General features: G+C 38.8%; 4 protein-coding genes across 9 annotated transcripts; 1 reads left to right on the top strand and 3 right to left on the bottom strand.

The window, feature by feature from the left end:
- Positions 1 to 559: 559 nt before the first annotated feature.
- Positions 560 to 5,836, top strand: LOC137739321 (Pentatricopeptide repeat (PPR-like) superfamily protein). Its single transcript, XM_068478876.2, has one exon. It carries the CDS (start codon positions 560 to 562, stop codon positions 2,444 to 2,446), a length of 1,887 nt encoding a protein of 628 aa, XP_068334977.2. The 3' UTR covers positions 2,447 to 5,836.
- LOC137739318 (pentatricopeptide repeat-containing protein At1g73710-like) lies at positions 2,545 to 5,725 on the bottom strand. Its single transcript, XM_068478874.2, has one exon. It carries the CDS (start codon positions 5,723 to 5,725, stop codon positions 2,702 to 2,704), a length of 3,024 nt encoding a protein of 1,007 aa, XP_068334975.2. The 3' UTR covers positions 2,545 to 2,701.
- Positions 5,837 to 6,435: 599 nt separating the features above from the next.
- On the bottom strand, positions 6,436 to 9,992 carry LOC137740875 (secretory carrier-associated membrane protein 1-like). Its single transcript, XM_068480678.2, has 12 exons — positions 9,767 to 9,992; positions 9,284 to 9,391; positions 9,102 to 9,164; positions 8,830 to 8,863; positions 8,625 to 8,747; positions 8,176 to 8,238; positions 8,001 to 8,094; positions 7,752 to 7,797; positions 7,596 to 7,663; positions 7,187 to 7,235; positions 6,915 to 6,980; positions 6,436 to 6,816 (listed from the first exon to the last, which is right to left on the bottom strand). Exons 1-12 carry the CDS (start codon positions 9,818 to 9,820, stop codon positions 6,730 to 6,732), a joined length of 855 nt encoding a protein of 284 aa, XP_068336779.1. The 5' UTR covers positions 9,821 to 9,992; the 3' UTR covers positions 6,436 to 6,729.
- A 906-nt stretch (positions 9,993 to 10,898) lies between these two features.
- On the bottom strand, positions 10,899 to 17,593 carry LOC137739629 (protein STRUBBELIG-RECEPTOR FAMILY 3). 6 transcript variants are annotated; one of them, XM_088700089.1, is made up of 17 exons: positions 17,143 to 17,593; positions 16,750 to 16,948; positions 16,430 to 16,559; positions 16,263 to 16,334; positions 15,718 to 15,783; positions 15,511 to 15,582; positions 15,348 to 15,419; positions 15,185 to 15,256; positions 15,043 to 15,111; positions 14,850 to 14,915; positions 14,304 to 14,743; positions 13,795 to 14,204; positions 12,778 to 13,049; positions 12,537 to 12,675; positions 11,852 to 11,988; positions 11,595 to 11,751; positions 10,899 to 11,344 (listed from the first exon to the last, which is right to left on the bottom strand). In XM_088700089.1, the coding sequence occupies exons 2-17, from the start codon at positions 16,868 to 16,870 to the stop codon at positions 11,237 to 11,239; spliced, it is 2,403 nt and encodes an 800-aa protein (XP_088556215.1). In that variant the 5' UTR covers positions 16,871 to 16,948; positions 17,143 to 17,593; the 3' UTR covers positions 10,899 to 11,236. The 6 variants fall into 6 exon arrangements, with proteins under 6 accessions (XP_088556215.1, XP_068335368.2, XP_068335369.2 ...); XM_068479267.2 differs by having other exon boundaries at positions 15,043 to 15,108; XM_068479268.2 differs by having other exon boundaries at positions 15,043 to 15,108; positions 16,750 to 16,941; positions 17,143 to 17,590.
- Positions 17,594 to 18,772: the final 1,179 nt, after the last annotated feature.

Genomic DNA, 18,772 nt, shown 5'->3' with positions numbered 1-18,772 from the left:
TTTTTGTTCTTTTTTTTTTTTTAGCTTTTTATGAGTAGAAGATTTTATGTTCGATTCTGATCAATACCGAGTCTAATACTTAATTATAATTGACTTATTAAGTAGGTACACTAATATATGTATATACATTATCTTATGTTCGACTTCAAAAGATTGGAGATATGCAAATGGAGGAAGCACATTAAGTGTATTTTTAAATTTATTGACATTTTTATCGAAAATTAGTTCTTAAAATATTTTTAACAAAAGTCCTTTCAGCTATTTTAAAAAGGAACCGGATCCCTTTTGGACCCAAAGGAACTGAGATCACTCATTAAATGATCCAAACCATTGAAATTTGATCAAACGGCTACAATTATTATAACTTTTAAATAGCTTTTATTTATAACTGTTGGATCAAATTTTAATGATCCGGATCATTTGATGAGTGAGCTCAATTCCCTAAGGGATCCGGTCCCTTTTGAAAACAATCCCGACATGCACAATCAATGGGCGAATAGAGTTTCCAAACGGCTATATATTTCAAAAGTTCGTTTTCGCCGGTCGTCCCCATTTTTTCATGAAGCTCGTCTTCAAACGCCATTGCAGCTCTCTCACCTCCTTCAATCTTCAAAATACCAAAACCCCATCATCCAAACAATCCAAAATCCTCCAACTCTGCAAGTTGGGCTTACTCTCCGATGCGATTAGGGTCCTCAACTCCATTGATTCCGGCGAAATCACCCTCAAACCGATCCTTTACGCTTCGCTCTTACAGACTTGCACCAAAGCTGTTTCATTCAACCAGGGCCTCCAAGTACATGCCCATGTCGTTAAGTCCGGCCTTGAAACCGATCGGTTCGTTGGGAACAGCTTGCTTGCTCTGTATTTCAAGTTGGTTCCGAATATGTCCGAGACTCGGAGAGTGTTTGATGGTCTTTTTGTTAAGGATGTGATTTCTTGGACGTCGATGATCACCGGGTACGTTCGGGCTGGAAAGCCCGGAAATTCGATTGAAATGTTTTGGGAGATGTTGAAATTTGGGATTGAGCCAAATGCCTTCACTTTGTCTGCTGTGGTTAAAGCTTGTTCGGAGGTTGGGGACTTGAGGCTTGGCCTGTGCTTTCATGGAGTTGTTTTCCGGCGTGGGTTCGATTCGAATGATGTGATTGTTAGTGCTTTGATATACATGTACGGGAGGAATTATAGGTCGGAAGATGCACGCCGGCTGTTTGATGAAATGTCTGAACCAGGTGCTATATGCTGGACATCGGTTATTTCTGCCTTCACGAGAAGCGATTTGTTTGAGGAAGCATTGGGGTTCTTTTATTTGATGCAGAGAAATCATGGGTTGTCGCCGGATGGTTTTACGTTTGGGACGGTATTGACTGCTTGTGGCAACTTGGGGAGGCTGAGGCAAGGTAGAGAAGTGCATGCTAAGGTCATTACATATGGACTTTATGGGAATGTGGTTGTTGAGAGTAGCTTGGTTGACATGTATGGAAAATGTGGGTCAGTAGAGAATGCCCAGCGTGTTTTTGATAGGATGTCAAAGAAGAACTCAGTTTCTTGGTCTGCATTACTAGGGGTGTACTGTCAAGCTGGAGACTTTGAATCTGTCGTTAAGCATTTCAGGGAAATGGAAGAGACTGACCTCTACAGTTTTGGAACTGTCCTTCGTGCGTGCGCAGGTTTGGCAGCTGTACAACACGGGAAAGAGGTTCACTGCCAGTATGTGAGAAGTTGTGGTTGGAGAGATGTTATTGTAGAATCAGCTTTAGTTAATCTTTACGCAAAGTGTGGCAACATAGATTTTGCCCGTAGAGTTTTCGTGAAGATGCCAGTTAGGAATTTGATAACATGGAACTCCATGATTTGTGGGTTTGCTCAGAATGGGGGAGGTGAAGAAGCTCTTAAAATATTTGATGAGATGATTAACGAGGGGATTAAGCCAGATTATATCAGCTTCGTAGGGGTTCTTTTTGCTTGTAGTCATGCAGGTTTGGTTGATCAAGGACGAAGCAACTTTATTGCAATGACAAAAGAGTACGGGATTAAACCTGGCATTGAACATTATTGTTGTATGGTTGATCTTCTAGGCCGTGCGGGGCTACTGGAAGAAGCTGAGAATTTGATACAGAATGCAGATTGCAGGAACGATTCGTCTCTTTGGGCAGTTCTTCTAGGTGCTAGCACAACCTGTTCGAACCTTGCTACCTCAGAGCGCATAGCGAAGAAAATGATAGAACTAGAACCGGACTACCATCTGAGTTACGTTCTTCTAGCTAATGTGTATAGAACAGTAGGCCGATGGAATGACGCCTCGGAGATTGGGAGGATAATGCAACAGAGAGGGGTTAAAAAGATGCCGGCTAAGAGCTGGATTGAATCCAACGGTAAATTGGGTTCTAATCTCCATGTCGGAGATGTGGAAATTCGTAGTAGAATCAAATTTCCTGTTGTGTAGGGGTATTATCTGAAAGTCAATACATGTTCTTCATTGCATTCCGTGAAATTTGAATGGTTCCCATTTTTCCCTACTAAATCGGATAAGAGAATTTGCGCTTAGTGTTGGAATATTATTGATATTTAATTTAACAAATGGGAAATACAGTACATGTTCCGTCGAACCTGGTACATTTATACGATACGGTATTAGATGCATGAACAAATGTGTTTCTGTACAGTGTAACACCACATGGAGTTTATCACATCAAAATAATTACAAATCCTCTAGCTCTGAAGTTGCCTCATCAGACTCGTCTTTAGTTTCAGAACCCGTCCGCTGGTCTGAGTAGAAGGCGTATCTCATCTCTTGGCTAACCAATTTGGCAAGGTCATGCCTGTTGGCATCTGTATAGGCATCAAGAACGGCTTTGTACAAGGAATGATTTGGCTGTGTCTCTTCATATTTCAGCTGGCTGTATATTCGCTTCACACCTTCAAGCATACCAGCTTTTCCATAGCAACGTACTAAGTTAATATACGTTACAACGTCTGGTTCCAAGTTTTCATCTTGCATTCTCATGAACATGTTCAGAGCCTTGTCGATCTCCCCAGCAGCCCCATAAGCATGTATTGCAACATTATAGAGAAAAGAATCAAGCTTTACATCAGCTTTTGTGAAATTTTCACAGGATTCGAGCGCCAAAGCATGCATACCCACCATAGAGAAGACAGAGGTGATGATCGCTTGCCTAGAGTAAGGTTTCCCTTCATGGTAGGATGACTCTAACTGCGTTATGGCTTCAACTGAAACACCTTTTTTCAATATCGTGAATAATACTTTAAAAGTCCCGATGTCTGGCAAGAGTTTCCAAGTTATCATCTCATGCAATAATTCGCCACATTCCCGTAGCTGCCCGTTAATGGCATAACATGACATTACCTTGTTAAATGAACCGCAGTCCCTCACTAGACCTGACAGTTTCATTTCCTCTGCTATATCAATGGCTTCATCAAGCATGCCCACACTCTTGTAAAGATATATCATGGTCGCATATGTTATCTCATTTGCCCAACCCTTGGCTCTCAGTTTTTCAAAAACCAATTCGGCTTCAGTCACCATCCCACGATCTGCATAGAGATCGATCATGCTGTTAGATGCAACAATATCTCGGGCACCCTCTAGATCTTTCAACTTCTCATAGAGTACTTTCGCTCCATCAAGGGAGTCCACCTTACCATATGCCTTTATGAGGGAAGTAAGAATTATTTGATTTGCAGAAATCCCAGATTCTTCCATGTGCCGAAAATACTTTAATGCTTCCTCAACTCTGCCAGTTTCTACAAATCCGTTGATCAAAGAACCATATACAAATTCATTTGGTTTGACCCCTGAATTTACCAAGTCTTGGTACACATCAACTGCATCAGAAAGCTGGCCAAGGCGAGCGCAGCATGCAATTAGAGCAGAGAAGGCTAGAGAGTGTGGCTTAAAACCCATTTCCCGCATTTCTGTTAAAACATCCCTTGCCTGGTCCACTAAATCACCTCCTGAGAACATCTGAATGAGAGAATTATATGTGCAGTTATCGGGCCAAGTCCCATGATTTCTCATGCCCTTGAAGAGAGAAAAAGCTTTATCATAAAGCTTTGCCTTGCCATAAGCTTTGATCATGACGTTATACTCCACAACATCCTTCTTCTGTCTCACCAAGTCTTTCTTCCTATAGAATACCGCCTCAGCTTCAGTCCAAAATCTCTTTTCAGCATATGCATCTATAATTGCTGCACATGTCTTTGATGACAGCTCACCAATCAACTGACATTTCTCGTAAAACAACTTTGCCCGAACAAGCTGTCCTTCGTTAATATACATCTTGATGACACCAGGAACAGAATGCTCATCGACGCGCACACCAGATTTCTCCATATCCTGAATCACAGTCTCCACTTCTCGGACCATGTTTCTCTCACATAACACATGAAGAATAGTCCTGTGAGATACGATGTCTGGGGAAAGACCCAACTCTCTGATCTTCATATAACAGTTCAGAGCAGCATCAATGTTCCCCACATCAGCATACAAAGATAGAAAAATGTTATAAGTTCTTGTGTCAGGAGAAATTCCCCTTTCTTCCATCTTACCAAGCAAAGTTTCCGCTTCCAACAAATGACCATGACTTCCACAAGTAAAGATCATAGTGTTGAAAGTTATAACATCCATTGGCACCCCAGACTTCATCATTTCTCCAAACACATTAGCAGCATCATCAAGACGCCCTGCCTTCCCGTACAAATCAATCAAAGCATTATATGTAGATGCCTGTCGTGGTTTTCGACCAATGTTCTGTGTATCCAATGAGGTCGTAATCTTTGACGTGGGAATTCTCCCACCTGTCTTGAAAAGTTCAGTGGACAAGAAGTGCTTAAAACTAATAGGCTCTGAGTCAGAACCATTCACAGAGTCACCCATAGAATCCAAATCAAGCTCATCGAGCTCAACCTTTCCAGTGCACCAATCCTTATAAAACTTGTCTGCCCTGTCAAACTCTCCTGCATCCTTCAATGCCCGAACAACTGTATTCATAGTAACATCATCCGGAAACATTCCCCTCAGTTTCATGTGCTTAATCCACAAAAGCGCTTCCTTCACAAGGCCTGCTTTCCCATACACATCAACGAGCATTGCATATGTGTTGTTCGTTGGCAGAACACCCATTTTCGCCATTTCAATCCAACACAGCCTCAATTCATCCCACTTCTGAGCCCTACCCAGTTTCCGAAGCACCACATTATAATGTATTACATTGGGAACATACTCTTTCTGTGACTTGAACCAGTCAAAAACGCGCAAAACCCTTTCCCAGCTCTTTTGTTCCTTGAGAATCACAGTCTGTTCTTTCGGATTCAAATTTTCACCTAACGAATTAAGGGTCTTTTCAACATCGTTTTCGGACTCTAAAGACCGTAAAATCGAAGGCAACATGCCTCCATACCCCTTCTTCTTACCATTAACAGAAGAAACTTTCGTGGGCAAAACCAACGATTTAGAATGACACTGAAGCTTAAACCCTACCAAAACCCTAGAACCTCTCAAATTCTGCTTCTGAGCCCGTGAATTCCCAATGTTTTCGACATTCGGAGAATTGGGTAAGCTAAATGCTAGAAAAGCCCTAGCTCTGAAAGGATATTGATGGGGGTTTCGAAGCTTACTTGGTGAAAAAGTGCGGCTGTGAATTAAGCCCTGGAAACTTTCTTGGCCTAATTCCATAGGGCTGTAACTCTGGCTGTGGAGCATCATTGCCTGCTTTCTACTCGGACTCTTCGGCGGCGGGGGCTCGCCGGTTTTTTCAGCTCAGAGTGTGTTATTAGGGTTTTTCCTGCTGCAGCCCCTGCAAGTTTGTCCTCTCATGTAGGAACCAGATGAGCCTCGGGGATAAAACCGACCGCATATTCTGAAAATTTCATTAGAAATTCACTTGCAAGTTTTTTGAAAAAGCATTTGATACCTGCTTAATCTTAGTGTGCTTTTGTGAGGTATAAACACTTCTGAGTTAAATTTTATCGACCGGATGTGCTATCCACAAATCATTTTTCACTTTTCAAACATCTTTTATGAATTTCTGTTCCTTGATATTCTTCAATTCATCCAATCCAACGGTCAAAAATTAAAAAAATGTGTCAGAAGTAAAAAATAGTGTGTAAATATCACACTCATTATCAACTAGATTCAGAAGCGCTTTGATGGTCAGCATTAAATATAAGTACTTATTTCATAATTACTTTTGAAGTATGAAAGTGTATGAAAATTAAATTCAATGAATTTAATAATTACTATTCAACTAAAATCCATCTTGACTTCGAAAAGTGTTACGGACTTTAAGTCACATGTTCTCGACAACAAAATTTACAATAGGATCCCAAGAAAAAAAATCATTTCCTAGTTATACATAAAGCGAAAACGTTCATCAAATAACTTTCGAAATAGTTTTCACTTGAAAGCGAAAACAGTTACCAAACACGTTAATGTTTTCAGTTATTTATATATGAATACAGAGACTGAAGTTGAAGCAAATTCAAAACTGTAGAGACAATCGAAAGAAAGCCTATGTGACTAAAAATCATGAACTACCACTCAATGAACAAAAGTAGGAACTCAAAGAGCAACATCCATCTGACTGCACAGCCTAACAAGTTACTAGTATCCCCAAAATCTTCTGGTTTGTGAAGAAACCATTGACCAAAAAATAAAAAATAAAACAATCCTAACAAGTTTCTACCCCAAGTCCATAGGTTTTCGCCACTTCACATTGCTGCCATCATGGTGCTTCGTGCAGCCTCCCGCTTCACCTGTTCTGCCTTTCCGCTGCCTCGGAAATACGTGTATACTTGCTGCAAACGCAACACACGAAGAATTAGTTTCGATGGGGAGGAGGAGGAAATGCAGAGTTAGGGGCAAGAGAACAAAGCAAGGTGGTTAATCGTCGAACCTGAATAACCCAGATGCTGAGAAGGGTTTCACAGACGTACAACCCAAATCCAATCAAGTAAAGTATCTAAAAGGAAGAAACAAAGTCTGAGTCTTCACCGGGTCATCAACTCAAAAGAAAAATTCAAACCACTGACAGAGCAGAATAACAGTTCAAGGTTTTCGATTGTATTGAAATTCTTATCAGTAACACTGCTAGATTACTTTCTTGCTGAAAAACAAATTTGTCTCTATTTCGAAGCCTACATGGGATAGTGAAAGCCCAAAACTTACCCCAACCGAAACATTGTAACTCAGCAGTTCTATGGCAGGCAAAATACCCCTGTCAACATGATCACACCATAGAAAAAACAGCTTCAGAACAGTAAGAAAACAGTACTCAGGAGGAAATATGATTAATATACATCATTTCATTACGACAAATGGAATACGACTAGAAGAAGCAAATATTGGGAGAACAATTTAACTAACAAGATCTGCACGAAATCATAATTACAGGAGTAGCCCACACATGGATGCAAATTATACACTAGAGCAATGTCAAGCTGAAAAGTATGATTTTGAATGATGCATCCCTTATTCATTTTGCATATCTGCCTCGTTCCTCCCTAAACGAAAGAATGAATGTAACTGAGCCATTACTAAACCTTGTAGACTGCACAGCTAAGAAAACTTAACTTACGTGATAGATTTCCCTTTTAAAAAGATTGGAGGAGCAATTGCAGCGTAAATACAAAACAAAATATGGAGCTGCAAAAAATCAGGGCACGAAAGTGAGCTAATTTTCACATCTTGAATGCAGAAAATGTAACTGCAGGAAGAACAAAAATAAACTCACCAGATAAGACAAGAAAAACCCAACAAAACTCAGAGCACTATCAGTCCTGTAATAGATGGTACATAATTACAACTATGAGACCTAATATGTTAGGATGAAAAAACAACAGAAAAAAAAAGTATAAGATAAAAGATAGGTTGGACAAATGACAGAGAAGTGCACAATCATCAAATGCATAGGCCTCGAATCTCGTATACAATTTTGGCATAGTGATGTACAACAAGGTCATATCCATGGAATTTTAATTACCTCATAGCACGATAAAGAGGGCGATACCAGACGAAATAGGCTACAGGAACACTTGCTAGGAAGTAGATTATAGCCAGAAGCCAAATTATTACACCTGCAAGAGGATACAAGTTCAGACTAAATTATGAGTTTATTCATAATGGTTAATACGTTTACACTAAGTCACAGATCAAACCTTCTCCCTTGATCCAGGCTACGGTAACTGCCAGAAAATTCCACAGCAGACACACAATCAAACCTGAGAGATGCCATGAACTTTGTCAATTTAAGCAACCACAGAACAATTTGATTTAATAGTTTGAACTTAGAAGATCTTTTGGTACCAAAACAAGGTACGGTGTAAAAAGTTCAACAAGATCGCCTCAACCCAACCAAATAAAGCAAAAGCAAATCTCAGCTCTGAAAATTGTAAGAAGTAAGTTTGAACAAAGCATGCGATCTATATTGCCTCTAGATCCTGTTTTCTGGCAATGATATAACTTTTTTAAGCAGTTTTAATCCCAAACTACTAAAGTATGTACAACAAAAAAAGCGAACAACGAAAACTATGCAATCAAATATCATGTGGAAACTGAGGCACCTGTATGGACGATCACAAAAGAAATTAAATAAAACTTAACCTACCCAAATATGTTGTGAACGCAACATACTGGATCCTCTGTAGATGGATTGGGATTTCGTTTGCAATGTCATGATGGATGATGGGGAAAAATGGAGGCCAGTTCTTCTCCTCTATAACAACTCCAGCTGCAAACAAAACAAGGGAATCACAAATTTGGACTTTGGGTGTCATAGTTTTTCAGAAGAACATATCAGACAAAGGATGAACCTCGTTGTATGGCATCTTCTTTCCGCTTTAGTTCCTGGAAATGGATAATAACATCATAAACTCCACTTACTAAATATAAGAGTTACTTGTCTAAAAGCATAAAAATCTCATTCAAATCAATGTTGCAAGGACTGTATAATGGTGTCCAAACAAAAAAACTTGGATCAAATACTTTGTTCACCGAAACATTCAATCAAAAGTGGTTGATTATTCTTGTTCTCATTGCAACAATTACGTGTAACGGTCTGGGAAATTTGTTTATGGGAAGGCACCTGTTCCCTCTTTTTCAATTCAGCCTCTTTAGCTTTGAGTTCCTTCTCCTTTGCTTGTAAACCCTAAAGCAACAAAAAATAACAAGGAAACAGAAACCATTAATTGCTTGTAAAACAAGTTAATAACAGATGAAAAAAAAGCCCTGACAATGTGACTCGGCATCTTGCATGTATTGACCTACCTTTGAATTATCAAGAGGAATATCAATTGTTGCATTGCGATCATAGGGTTCCGGAGGAAGGGGCGAAAGCCTTGGGTTTGCAGGGGCAACACCTCCACCTCCAGGATTCTACAAATTTAACAAAACAAAAAACGTAGTAAAATGGAAAGTTTCAAACGAAAGGAACATTCTTTACAAATACGATATTCTAAACTACTCTAATCTACAGGAATGGAAGCAATACAAGCTCGGATGCAAGGGGGCGGGAACATCCCCTCCAGTCAGATCAAATTCTCCAATTTCACATACCCCAAAAACATTTTATTTCTTTCATTTTCTTCCTTTTCTAATAACGTAAACGGAAGCTACATTGGGGATTTCAAATTCCTGTTGCAATCAAATTTCAAAAAGAAACGGAAACAGATTGAAGATTTCGCGCAACATTTCAGCAATTCCAATACCGAAAACTCGTATACGTAAATGTAGGTCTGTAACGGCACTCACCGCAAAGGGATTGACCTCCTCGTCGGCGAAAGGGTTCGGATCGTATCGATTCATGGGGGCGAACCAGGAGATCCACGCTCTGGTGACTGTGCGACAACAATGGGAATCCTAATCGGGAATGCGAGAGTTAGAGGTTTTGGGAATCGGAATCGTCGATCACGGAAAATGAGAGAGAGAGAGAGAGAGAGAGAGAGAGAGAGGGGTTATTGCGGTTGATTGGTGAGACAAAAGAGTGTACGTACGGCCTTGGTTCTAGTGGGAGCCGTTTGTTTCCTGGGAAAATTGAAACAGAAAATCAGAGAAAATATTATATAAAACCGTTTGGCGGGGAAGCGTGGTGTGGGGCCTTCTGTTTGATCTGACGTGTCATATTTTAGACATTAAAAAATGGGGAAAGAAAAATCGTAGTTTTCAGTCATTTCCTTATCAGTAAGATTTGGAGGCGTATTTATTTAATTAAGACTGTCACACTCACTAGATTTATTTTCATTTAGTGTATCGATAGAAATTAAATTTAAATGTAAGAGGCGCGTAACATCATCATGTATTTGATTTGATTACCATTCAAATGGTTCATGTGCGTTCAATGGCGGATTCAGAATTTGAATCTTATGAGGTCTCAATGTTCAAGGTTTAAGTTTAGATAAGAATTTGTCTGTGATGTCGACGCAACCTGTCGAGATATGCCTAAAATGCATTACATCAAATACTTAGTAGCTACAAAAGGGACTTATACAAAACATTTGGATGATCCTCGAAGGACCTTCACATGTATATTTTCCAAATTCTTCTAGTCTTGCATTACAGGAATGCATCAAGGGAACGAAAATGGCGGTGATTAAATACAACCACAATCACTAAGCTATCAAATTTGTTCTAACTATTTAACACCTATCAAAATGGTTTCAACCAACCGCTAATTATTATTAACTTTTACTCTCCGACACACGTAAATTGCCTATGTAACGGCTTTATATTTCAGTATACCGCCTCACATGTGGGCAATTTATCAAATACGCGGAAATCAAAATACATGCAGCCCAATTGGTCGTACCAAAACCAGTTTCAACTTCATCTTCACTCAGGCATTCACAAAAAGTTTGTAAATCAAGTTTGTAAGGCATCACAGATATACACAAGCCGAAAATCATTCACTATCAAGAATTTCTAGTGACAAATTGCCAAACAATTGGTTAGCTAATTTTTCAGGACAGACGACGTTGCACGAGTTAAAATAATAATAGAATGACCACAAAATATCGAACACCAAAATCGGACTGTTGGGCTATTCACATTCCAGAACCTTTGTCTGGTTGATTGCAGTGAGTTTTCTGGAAACGCTTGTGATGCAAACGTTGGTGGTGACAGTTCCGGCCATCATCTGCTGCATGTTTACGCGGATGTCTCTTCTTAGTAGTAGCCGCAACTAGTGCATCCCCATCATTAACAGTGTGGTCATTAGGTCTTTTTTCATGAGAGTGAGTCTTCACTTGATCCACTGCCATTAGGCTCTCGCCGTATCATGTCTAATAGGTCTTGGACAACTCCAGACATTGGTGGCCTGAACTCTGGCTCCAACTGTAGAATACAATCCGTGTTGGGAATATGGTTCGTTTTGAAGTGGAGGTAGTAAAACAACATATATGGTAAATCAAACTTATGCGTATGAGCATTTAAAGCATGTTATATATTTTGACCGAATAGATATACCAGGTAATTTATGTCTACCAACCAATTTGCCCGTGTTGAAGAATATTATGTCCCAAACTCCATAAAACAAAGTCTTACTTAACTACATAATTTAACAAGTCAAAAAGGTGTTGCTCACCTGAATGCATCGAGATATAATGTCTGCAAAATGCGATAAAGACTTTGTAGGATATTGTCCATTTAGAGAAGGATCAACCATCCTCGATAGTGCATCAATGTCATGAAGCTGGGTAGTGGCCCATCTAACCAGGAATTGCTCCCCTCGGTTCCTTGTGCTGTAAATTCAAAATTTTCAAATACTACACAAATTAAGCAGGAGTCGAGAGGAAGGGGGTGAGAATGCAATTAAGAACTTGAATTTGTCATTCTTCTCACCTGTCATGGGACTTCCGGCCAGTTAATAGTTCCAACATTACCACCCCAAAGCTGTAAACATCACTCTGATGAGTATAAATTCCTGACTCAAATTCTGGAGCTCCATAACCATAGGCTGATAGAAGCTGTCCTGACAACTGATAGTAAGAAACAATTTAGTATTAGTAAGTAGCATTGGCGATGACGGTAAGTAGTATCATCAGTTCAATGGCTCTACAATAGTGTGCCTGAAAAGCCCAAGTGGACAATCAAGAAACTGCAAGTCTTTCAAAAACAAAGTAACAAGGAAGACTGATAGTCCAATAAGCAAGCTTCGAGGTCAGGAAGGGAAAATCAAACCAACGGGAATGACCAAAAGCTACAAAACTATCAGGGAAAAGCAAATGTATATTGGCTAACATTAGAATGCAAAATTACATCCATTTAAGATGCAAAGGAATCGTTTCCGTTCTTACACTACTTTTCTTTGTTACTGTTCATTTGCAGGCTATTTATCTATACTTGTATACAATCAAAATGGAGAAAGCACCCATCACAAAAAATTCTCCTACTAATTAAAATCACGAAGAAGAAATAAAATAAATTTCTCCAAAACACTTAAGTCGTCAATGTTGGTTATGAACTTGTGACTCGTGACCCTTTGTAGAAAAAAAGCAACTAAAAAAATTGTAGAACTATGACTCACCTGACTCACAGATCCCAATGATATCAAGGGAGCCAAGCCACAGTCAGAAACGCGCACGGAAAGGTCATCATCAAGGAGAAGGTTGGCAGCCTTGAAATTTCTGTGTACAATAGGTGGCTGACAGACTTCATGTAAATACCTTCTCGAACAAAACAAAAACGGATTAGACTCACTGTATCTCCGATTACCATTTGATCAGGGAAAAATAAGTGTCATGACTATGTTTGGAAATTGTACTCACTCTAAGGCTCTTGCAGCTTCAAGTACCATTCTAATACGAGTATTCCACGGGAGTTTCTTCTTGAATTCATCATCTATGTGCAGAGCATCATGCAGTGAACCATTACTGCAATACTCGTAGATAAGAAGCCTTTGACCATGCTCTGCACAGTAACCCATAAGCTCGACAACATTAGCATGCCGGATTCTGTCAATGCTGTTTACCAGGTCAAGAAACTCGTCATCTTTCTGCTGACTAGAAGCTCTTTTGTCCAATTTCTTGACTGCAAGTAGCTGCAAAAGCATCCCAAAAGAATAGTGTCAGTTTCTAAACTATTCTATCCATATAACAGAAACTGCTCGATCACAAGAGATAGAAGCACATGACGCGGGAAGGGAGAAGATTATCTTCATGCATACAAAAGTACCTGAAAAAATGAAATAACTCTCTTCATGCAACTCTGTCCTATGCCTTGATGTTTTTGCAAATGTAGATAAGACTTCATTTAACCTTTAGTCTTTATAAAGTAAAATATCCACATCTTTTCTGCTTAAAGTGAAATTCATAGATATTATGAAGTCTCCCTGAAATCGCTTATCAAGTTTGACAGCTTGATTTTGATCGTCCTGAACTTGCTTATCAAATTTGACATTTGATGTCAATGAAAATGGAAACTCTCTACATGTCAATTTATATATTCTTGGAATGAAGGGAAAAATGGGTTTTGGTTTTCTAAAAACTTATCACATAATGAACATGAAGCACCGAATCCCTATATAAAGAATTGGATGTACCCATGCCACATGGTTATTTCATCGATCCTATGGTTCAGAAAGAACTCTCAGGTTTGAAGTACACATAGCAGATAATAAATAAACTGTAAACAAGAAAGCTGTTGAAAGCAATCAAGCAATGCTGGTGGACCTAGCATAACGAAATTACTAAAATGGTACAAAACAAGCACCAAACATAAATTTCATTCAACGACTCAGCCATTAGGTATATGCAATAAAAGCAAAACCCATCATAAAAACAGACCTTTCCGCTAGGTAGCTGTGCCCTATAGACACTTCCCAGCATGCCTGATCCTAGAAGGTTATCCGGAGAAAAGCTGTTTGTATGTTGCTGAAGGGAAGCAATGGTAAACGGCTTTGCAGAAATTGTACGGTTTGGACTTTTGGTGGCAGGCTTCTGCGTAGGCAGTTCCGTAGGCACAATTGGCTTCACAATGACCTTCGGAACAGGCGGTGGTGGAGGAGGGAGAGGTGGAGGAGGAGGAGCAGGCATCGAATACAAATCAAGTGCACTCAAACTATCCTCTCGCTTTGGTGCTGCAGCCATTTTATGTACCTTTCTATCTTGCTCATCATTTGGCTTTGGAATTGCCCATGTTCTTCTGGTTTCTGATTCATCATCCTCTTTTGGCCTCACAACTGCTTCTTTTGGAACTGTTCACCAAGATTTTAGTGAGTTTCTTAGAATAAGATGAATAAAATTGGACGGCTGAAGAAAGAAATTAAACTGAAGAAAAAAGTGAGAGAAGTTACCCTTCTGTATTTGATTGGTCGGTAGAACCACCAAGGACCCATTGTCCCCGGGAGGATTTTCCCTGTCACCAGTATATGCACCTATTTGATGCCGCTTGGAAATTCCGTCAGCCTCTTCTCTTCGTCTACTACGTCTTGGCATAAAAAACAGAATCGCTAGTATAAAAATAATAAACACGAAAGCCCCTCCAATTGATATTCCAACCACCCTTTTCTTAGTTAGAAATTTCTTCGGCCTTCCAGAATTTGATGTATCTTGTGAAGATGGTCCATCAACCGTCCCATTTTTTGAAGGACTTCTGCCAGGTGTTTTCCCAGTAGGTGGACCCCAAAATGGCAGTGGAGCTGCTGGCGGCCTCAATGTGGATGTGGGTGGAGTCAACGGGGATGTTGGTGGAGCGACTGGAGCAAGAGAAGAATTGAATGGATTCCCATCTTTTCTGCATTACAAATATAAGAATTAGCTATGTGCAGAATCTCTTTCCTTGATAACAATAAAACTTAACGCTTCATTTAACGATAAGTCTACAGTGTGTGAAACCGCACTTGAAATTCGGGATGCTGAGCAACTTTTCAGGTATGGGTCCAGCAAAAAGGTTGTTCTCTATATTCCTGTTCAACAAGGCAGAAAATCATTTACGATGGGAAAGAAACAGCAGACATAATCAGAAGGCAAGATAAAATTATAAACTTCTGAGTACTGTATATGACAAATAACATGAGTTGTTTAGAGGATTACAAGTCACTCAGGGGAAGATCCTGCAAAACGTCGATGGTTCCAGACAGCTGATTGTTCTGCAAATGTCTGCCAATAGAGGAGTTAGCTCAACTCATCGAGATAAAGTATGCTTATTGAAAAACCTCAGACACAAGATACTCACAGAGTGGTCAGGGTTATTAGGCTTCTTAGAGAGGGTGGCAGTTGGCCGCTCAAATTGTTACTGGAAAAATCTCTGCAAACAGTAAATGTGTATATCAGCCGCTAATAGACAACAATAGTAGTCTGGAAAGTATAATTCCCAAAATTTCAGAATAAGAACCTACAAGTTGGTCAACCCTGGAATTCCTTGGAAGGAATCTGGTATTTCTCCGGTTAATTGATTATTATTAAGAGACCTGATTGGCGAAACAGCATAACTTAGAAACAGTCACAGAAAAAACTGGGAGCTGCTATGCTGTACCAAAAGCTAGCAAATTGATGACTTACATTGCTGTGAGCACAGTTAACGAGGCTACAGAAACTGGGATGCTTCCGGTAAATTGGTTACCTGAAAGAAAACTGCCAAAGGTAAAGACTATCAAATCTTTTGCACAAGGATGTGAGCACAACAGGTAGAAATATTTCAGCAGTCTCGGGCTAGTATTTAATTATTTGCAGTACAACATTATAATTCCATAAAGAGGTTGAACATACAAGCTTCGCAGGGTGGCAGGTAAATTGGATGGAATACTTCCTCCGATATGATTGTTGCTTAGATCTCTGCACACAACCACCAATGTCAATAATCCACAAATGTATAAAAAAAACATAAGGTCAGCTACATATTATGATGTGAGGCAAGTATTCTACGATCATTCCCCGACAGTTTGCATTCTATATGTGGTGCGCACATGCACAATTGAAACAATTCACATTGTCAAATGCACTATCATCCTAATAAGCCATGTCGAACACCATCTAGGAATGAGCTTGGCACCCACACTATCATCCAAAGTAAATAACTTCATGTGAAAAAACATGCAGCTAACTTTAAACAGAAAAATCTACTCGCAATCGCCCCCTCTTGCATATCACTCCCATTTTGCCAGTTTTATCTTGAAATTAAGAACAATATAAAGGATTTTAATGCCAGTGAATGAAAAAATAACTTGAAGCAAAAGATATAACAAACCAACAACCTCACACACGTAAACACACATCAAGTTCAACCAGAGAGAGAGTGAGCGAGTACAACTTACATAGCCCGTATTGAAGCAAACATTCCCAAGTTTTCACCCAGTTCTCCTCCCAAATTAGTGCCATTAAGAACTCTATAAAATCATTAGAACCATAAGCCACTGACAATTTACATGTTACGATTAAAAATTTCTATCAATAAAAGAAGGTGAGCAAGAGATTAACGTACATTTCCAATATTACAGAATCGTTGCATTGAACACCTTGCCATGCTTCACCACACGGGTCTCCCCCAGCAGAAGTCCACCCGCGAAGCACAGGCGTGCCAAGCGCAGCGTGTAAGTTGTTAATTGCAGCAACTGATCAAACCGAAAGTAAAACACATCCAATAAGTGGTTACATCTCCAATTAACCATAAGAATTAAGAACAACAATCAAGTAAACATGTTTCCACACAAAATTACACTAAACCAACGCATATGAACTCCGAAAAACACCACACCGAAGCCACATTACAGCGAAAAGCCTATCGAATAAGTAGAGAATTACCATCAGTAGAACTAGTTGCTCCAAGAGAAACTTGAGCAAAGTAGATCAAAAGCAACCCCACTGAAACCGCAGCATAGATCTTCAAGTTCCTGTGCTCCAAAACAGATCTCTTCCTTCCCATTGATCCCAAGTTTTGGAATACTTCTCAATTCTCCTTTTCTCTATCCAATCACTTAGAAATCATCTTCCAATCTGAAAACTAATCCAAGAACAAAAACCACGTAATTACAACATAATTATTAATTATACAAAAATAAAACAACCCATGATCTTAATTTCCCAGAAAATGGAAACCCAATTGCCAAAATACAAAAATAAAACAACTTCACAAGAGAATCAAATATACAGAAGCATGTGATTCTCGTAAAAAGAAAAGCAATGGGATGAACTTACAGAGAAAGTGGAGGGGTGAAATAATAACTAAGCAAACGCTGAGTGAAATCAATGGAGATTATTGAAATAAATAATGCGGAAGAAATGCAGAGAGCTTTCTGGAAAAGGTAGTGATTTGTTTATCTGGGAATATTTTAGCAGGAAAAGATAAAATAAAAAAACCTTAAGAGCTAAGATTCAACGAATTAAGAAGCAATGGAGCTGCGGAAGTGAGGGACGTCAACAGAATTATTGCGTCATAATTTGGATTGGTAATTACCTGAAATTGTTTTTTAAGCCTTGGGAGAAAAGAAAGAGTGGGAGAAAAAGGAAGAGGCAAATGCGGAAAGGCGGTGAGAGAGCAAGAGTGAGGGAGAAGGAGGACGTGCTGTGAAGCTTTGAAACTCTTCTCTCTCTTCCCACTCTCTCTCTCTGTCTTTCTCTCTCTAAACTTCTTCAACTGAGGAACAGTAAGTGTGTGCGTAAGTCATACTTATCTCTTTTAAGAAAAGTATAAACATCAAGTCCACGCTCTGCGTGGAGCGCGTGTTATAATTTTTTACATCGGAATTTTTTTTCTTCTAAATATAGTAAAATTTTGAATCATTTTTACTTTTCTGCAACACATGAATTTGGAGACAAATTATATGATTCGAATTCATTTTTCTTCAATATGTAAGGAAGATAAATCTTGTGAGTATATCTAAATTTGTAATTATTATTATGTTCGATTGATGATATATCTAATTAATTTAACATTGTATTTGATTGTTATTAGAGCATTTCCAACAGGATGAGTATCATGTCAGTTTTGTAAAGATTGAGCGCATTACTGATATGCTTTATTCAAGAAGTTTTCCTTCTTTGAAATATAATGTACAATGCCTGTAATTATTATGTGATCTCAAAATACTTTCAAGTAGAAAATCAATTAAATTTATTAGAGAAAGATATCATCTTACGTATCGTGAAGTCCTTTTTGAATAACTCTTGTTCTAAAGTTTTTATTTACAACAGTTAAATGCGAAATTTGAATCTAAGATCTCTTTCAACAAAATAAAGATTAAATGTCGTTAGACTATATGATCATGCATAAAGTTTTTAAAAGTTGAATTAACTAAAGAAAACATGCTTTAAAAAACGATCTTTTAATTCCAGATTTCCATCCTTCTCCATAAAATTAGAACTAAACTGAAAAAAAATAATAAATATTCATTGAGATGTTTGTTTCCATTGGACTGAAATTAGTTCATTGTTCAACCTGGTGAACAAAACTATTTGGCATGGTAAATGTGTTGCCACGTTTCCCACTCGCGCGTAACGTGGTCAGTAAAGAGAAACCGAGAAAACTAATTTTCAAAAGTTTTCTTACAATAAAACACCGTATAGTCAATAATACCCGCCAGTTTTCTATCGCCTTCACGGGTTTTGTCGAATTATTTCTTAACTTGTTATGGGCTTTTTCGTCCAGGCAATTAAAAGCCCACAAAATGCAACACCACACATTTACGTAGGATACTGTTATTTTTATTTAACAAACGATATTATCTACATTACAATCGATTAGTAATAATATGATTCAAATTCGTTTTTGATGAAAATTGTACTTAAAATCTCTTACTTTTAAACAAAAAGAATTAGACTAGACAAT

Source organism: Pyrus communis, chromosome 9 (assembly GCF_041283825.1).
Source record: "Pyrus communis isolate YQ-2024b chromosome 9, ASM4128382v1, whole genome shotgun sequence".
Classification (NCBI taxonomy): Eukaryota; Viridiplantae; Streptophyta; class Magnoliopsida; order Rosales; family Rosaceae; genus Pyrus; species Pyrus communis.
This window is presented reverse-complemented; position numbering and strand designations above follow the sequence as displayed.

Coding starts and splice junctions, on each gene's coding strand:
- LOC137739321 (XM_068478876.2), top strand. CDS start 560: ATGAAGCTCGTCTTCAAACGCCATTGCAGCTCTCTCACCTCCTTCAAT.
- LOC137739318 (XM_068478874.2), bottom strand. CDS start 5,725: ATGATGCTCCACAGCCAGAGTTACAGCCCTATGGAATTAGGCCAAGAA.
- LOC137740875 (XM_068480678.2), bottom strand. CDS start 9,820: ATGAATCGATACGATCCGAACCCTTTCGCCGACGAGGAGGTCAATCCC. Junction 9,392..9,766: donor AGGAGGTCAATCCCTTTGCG/GTGAGTGCCGTT, acceptor TTAAATTTGTAG/AATCCTGGAGGTGGAGGTGT. Junction 8,095..8,175: donor AGCCTGGATCAAGGGAGAAG/GTTTGATCTGTG, acceptor ATCCTCTTGCAG/GTGTAATAATTTGGCTTCTG.
- LOC137739629 (XM_088700089.1), bottom strand. CDS start 16,870: ATGGGAAGGAAGAGATCTGTTTTGGAGCACAGGAACTTGAAGATCTAT. Junction 14,205..14,303: donor GACCAATCAAATACAGAAGG/GTAACTTCTCTC, acceptor CTTGGTGAACAG/TTCCAAAAGAAGCAGTTGTG. Junction 11,345..11,594: donor TTATATCTCGATGCATTCAG/GTGAGCAACACC, acceptor TGTATTCTACAG/TTGGAGCCAGAGTTCAGGCC.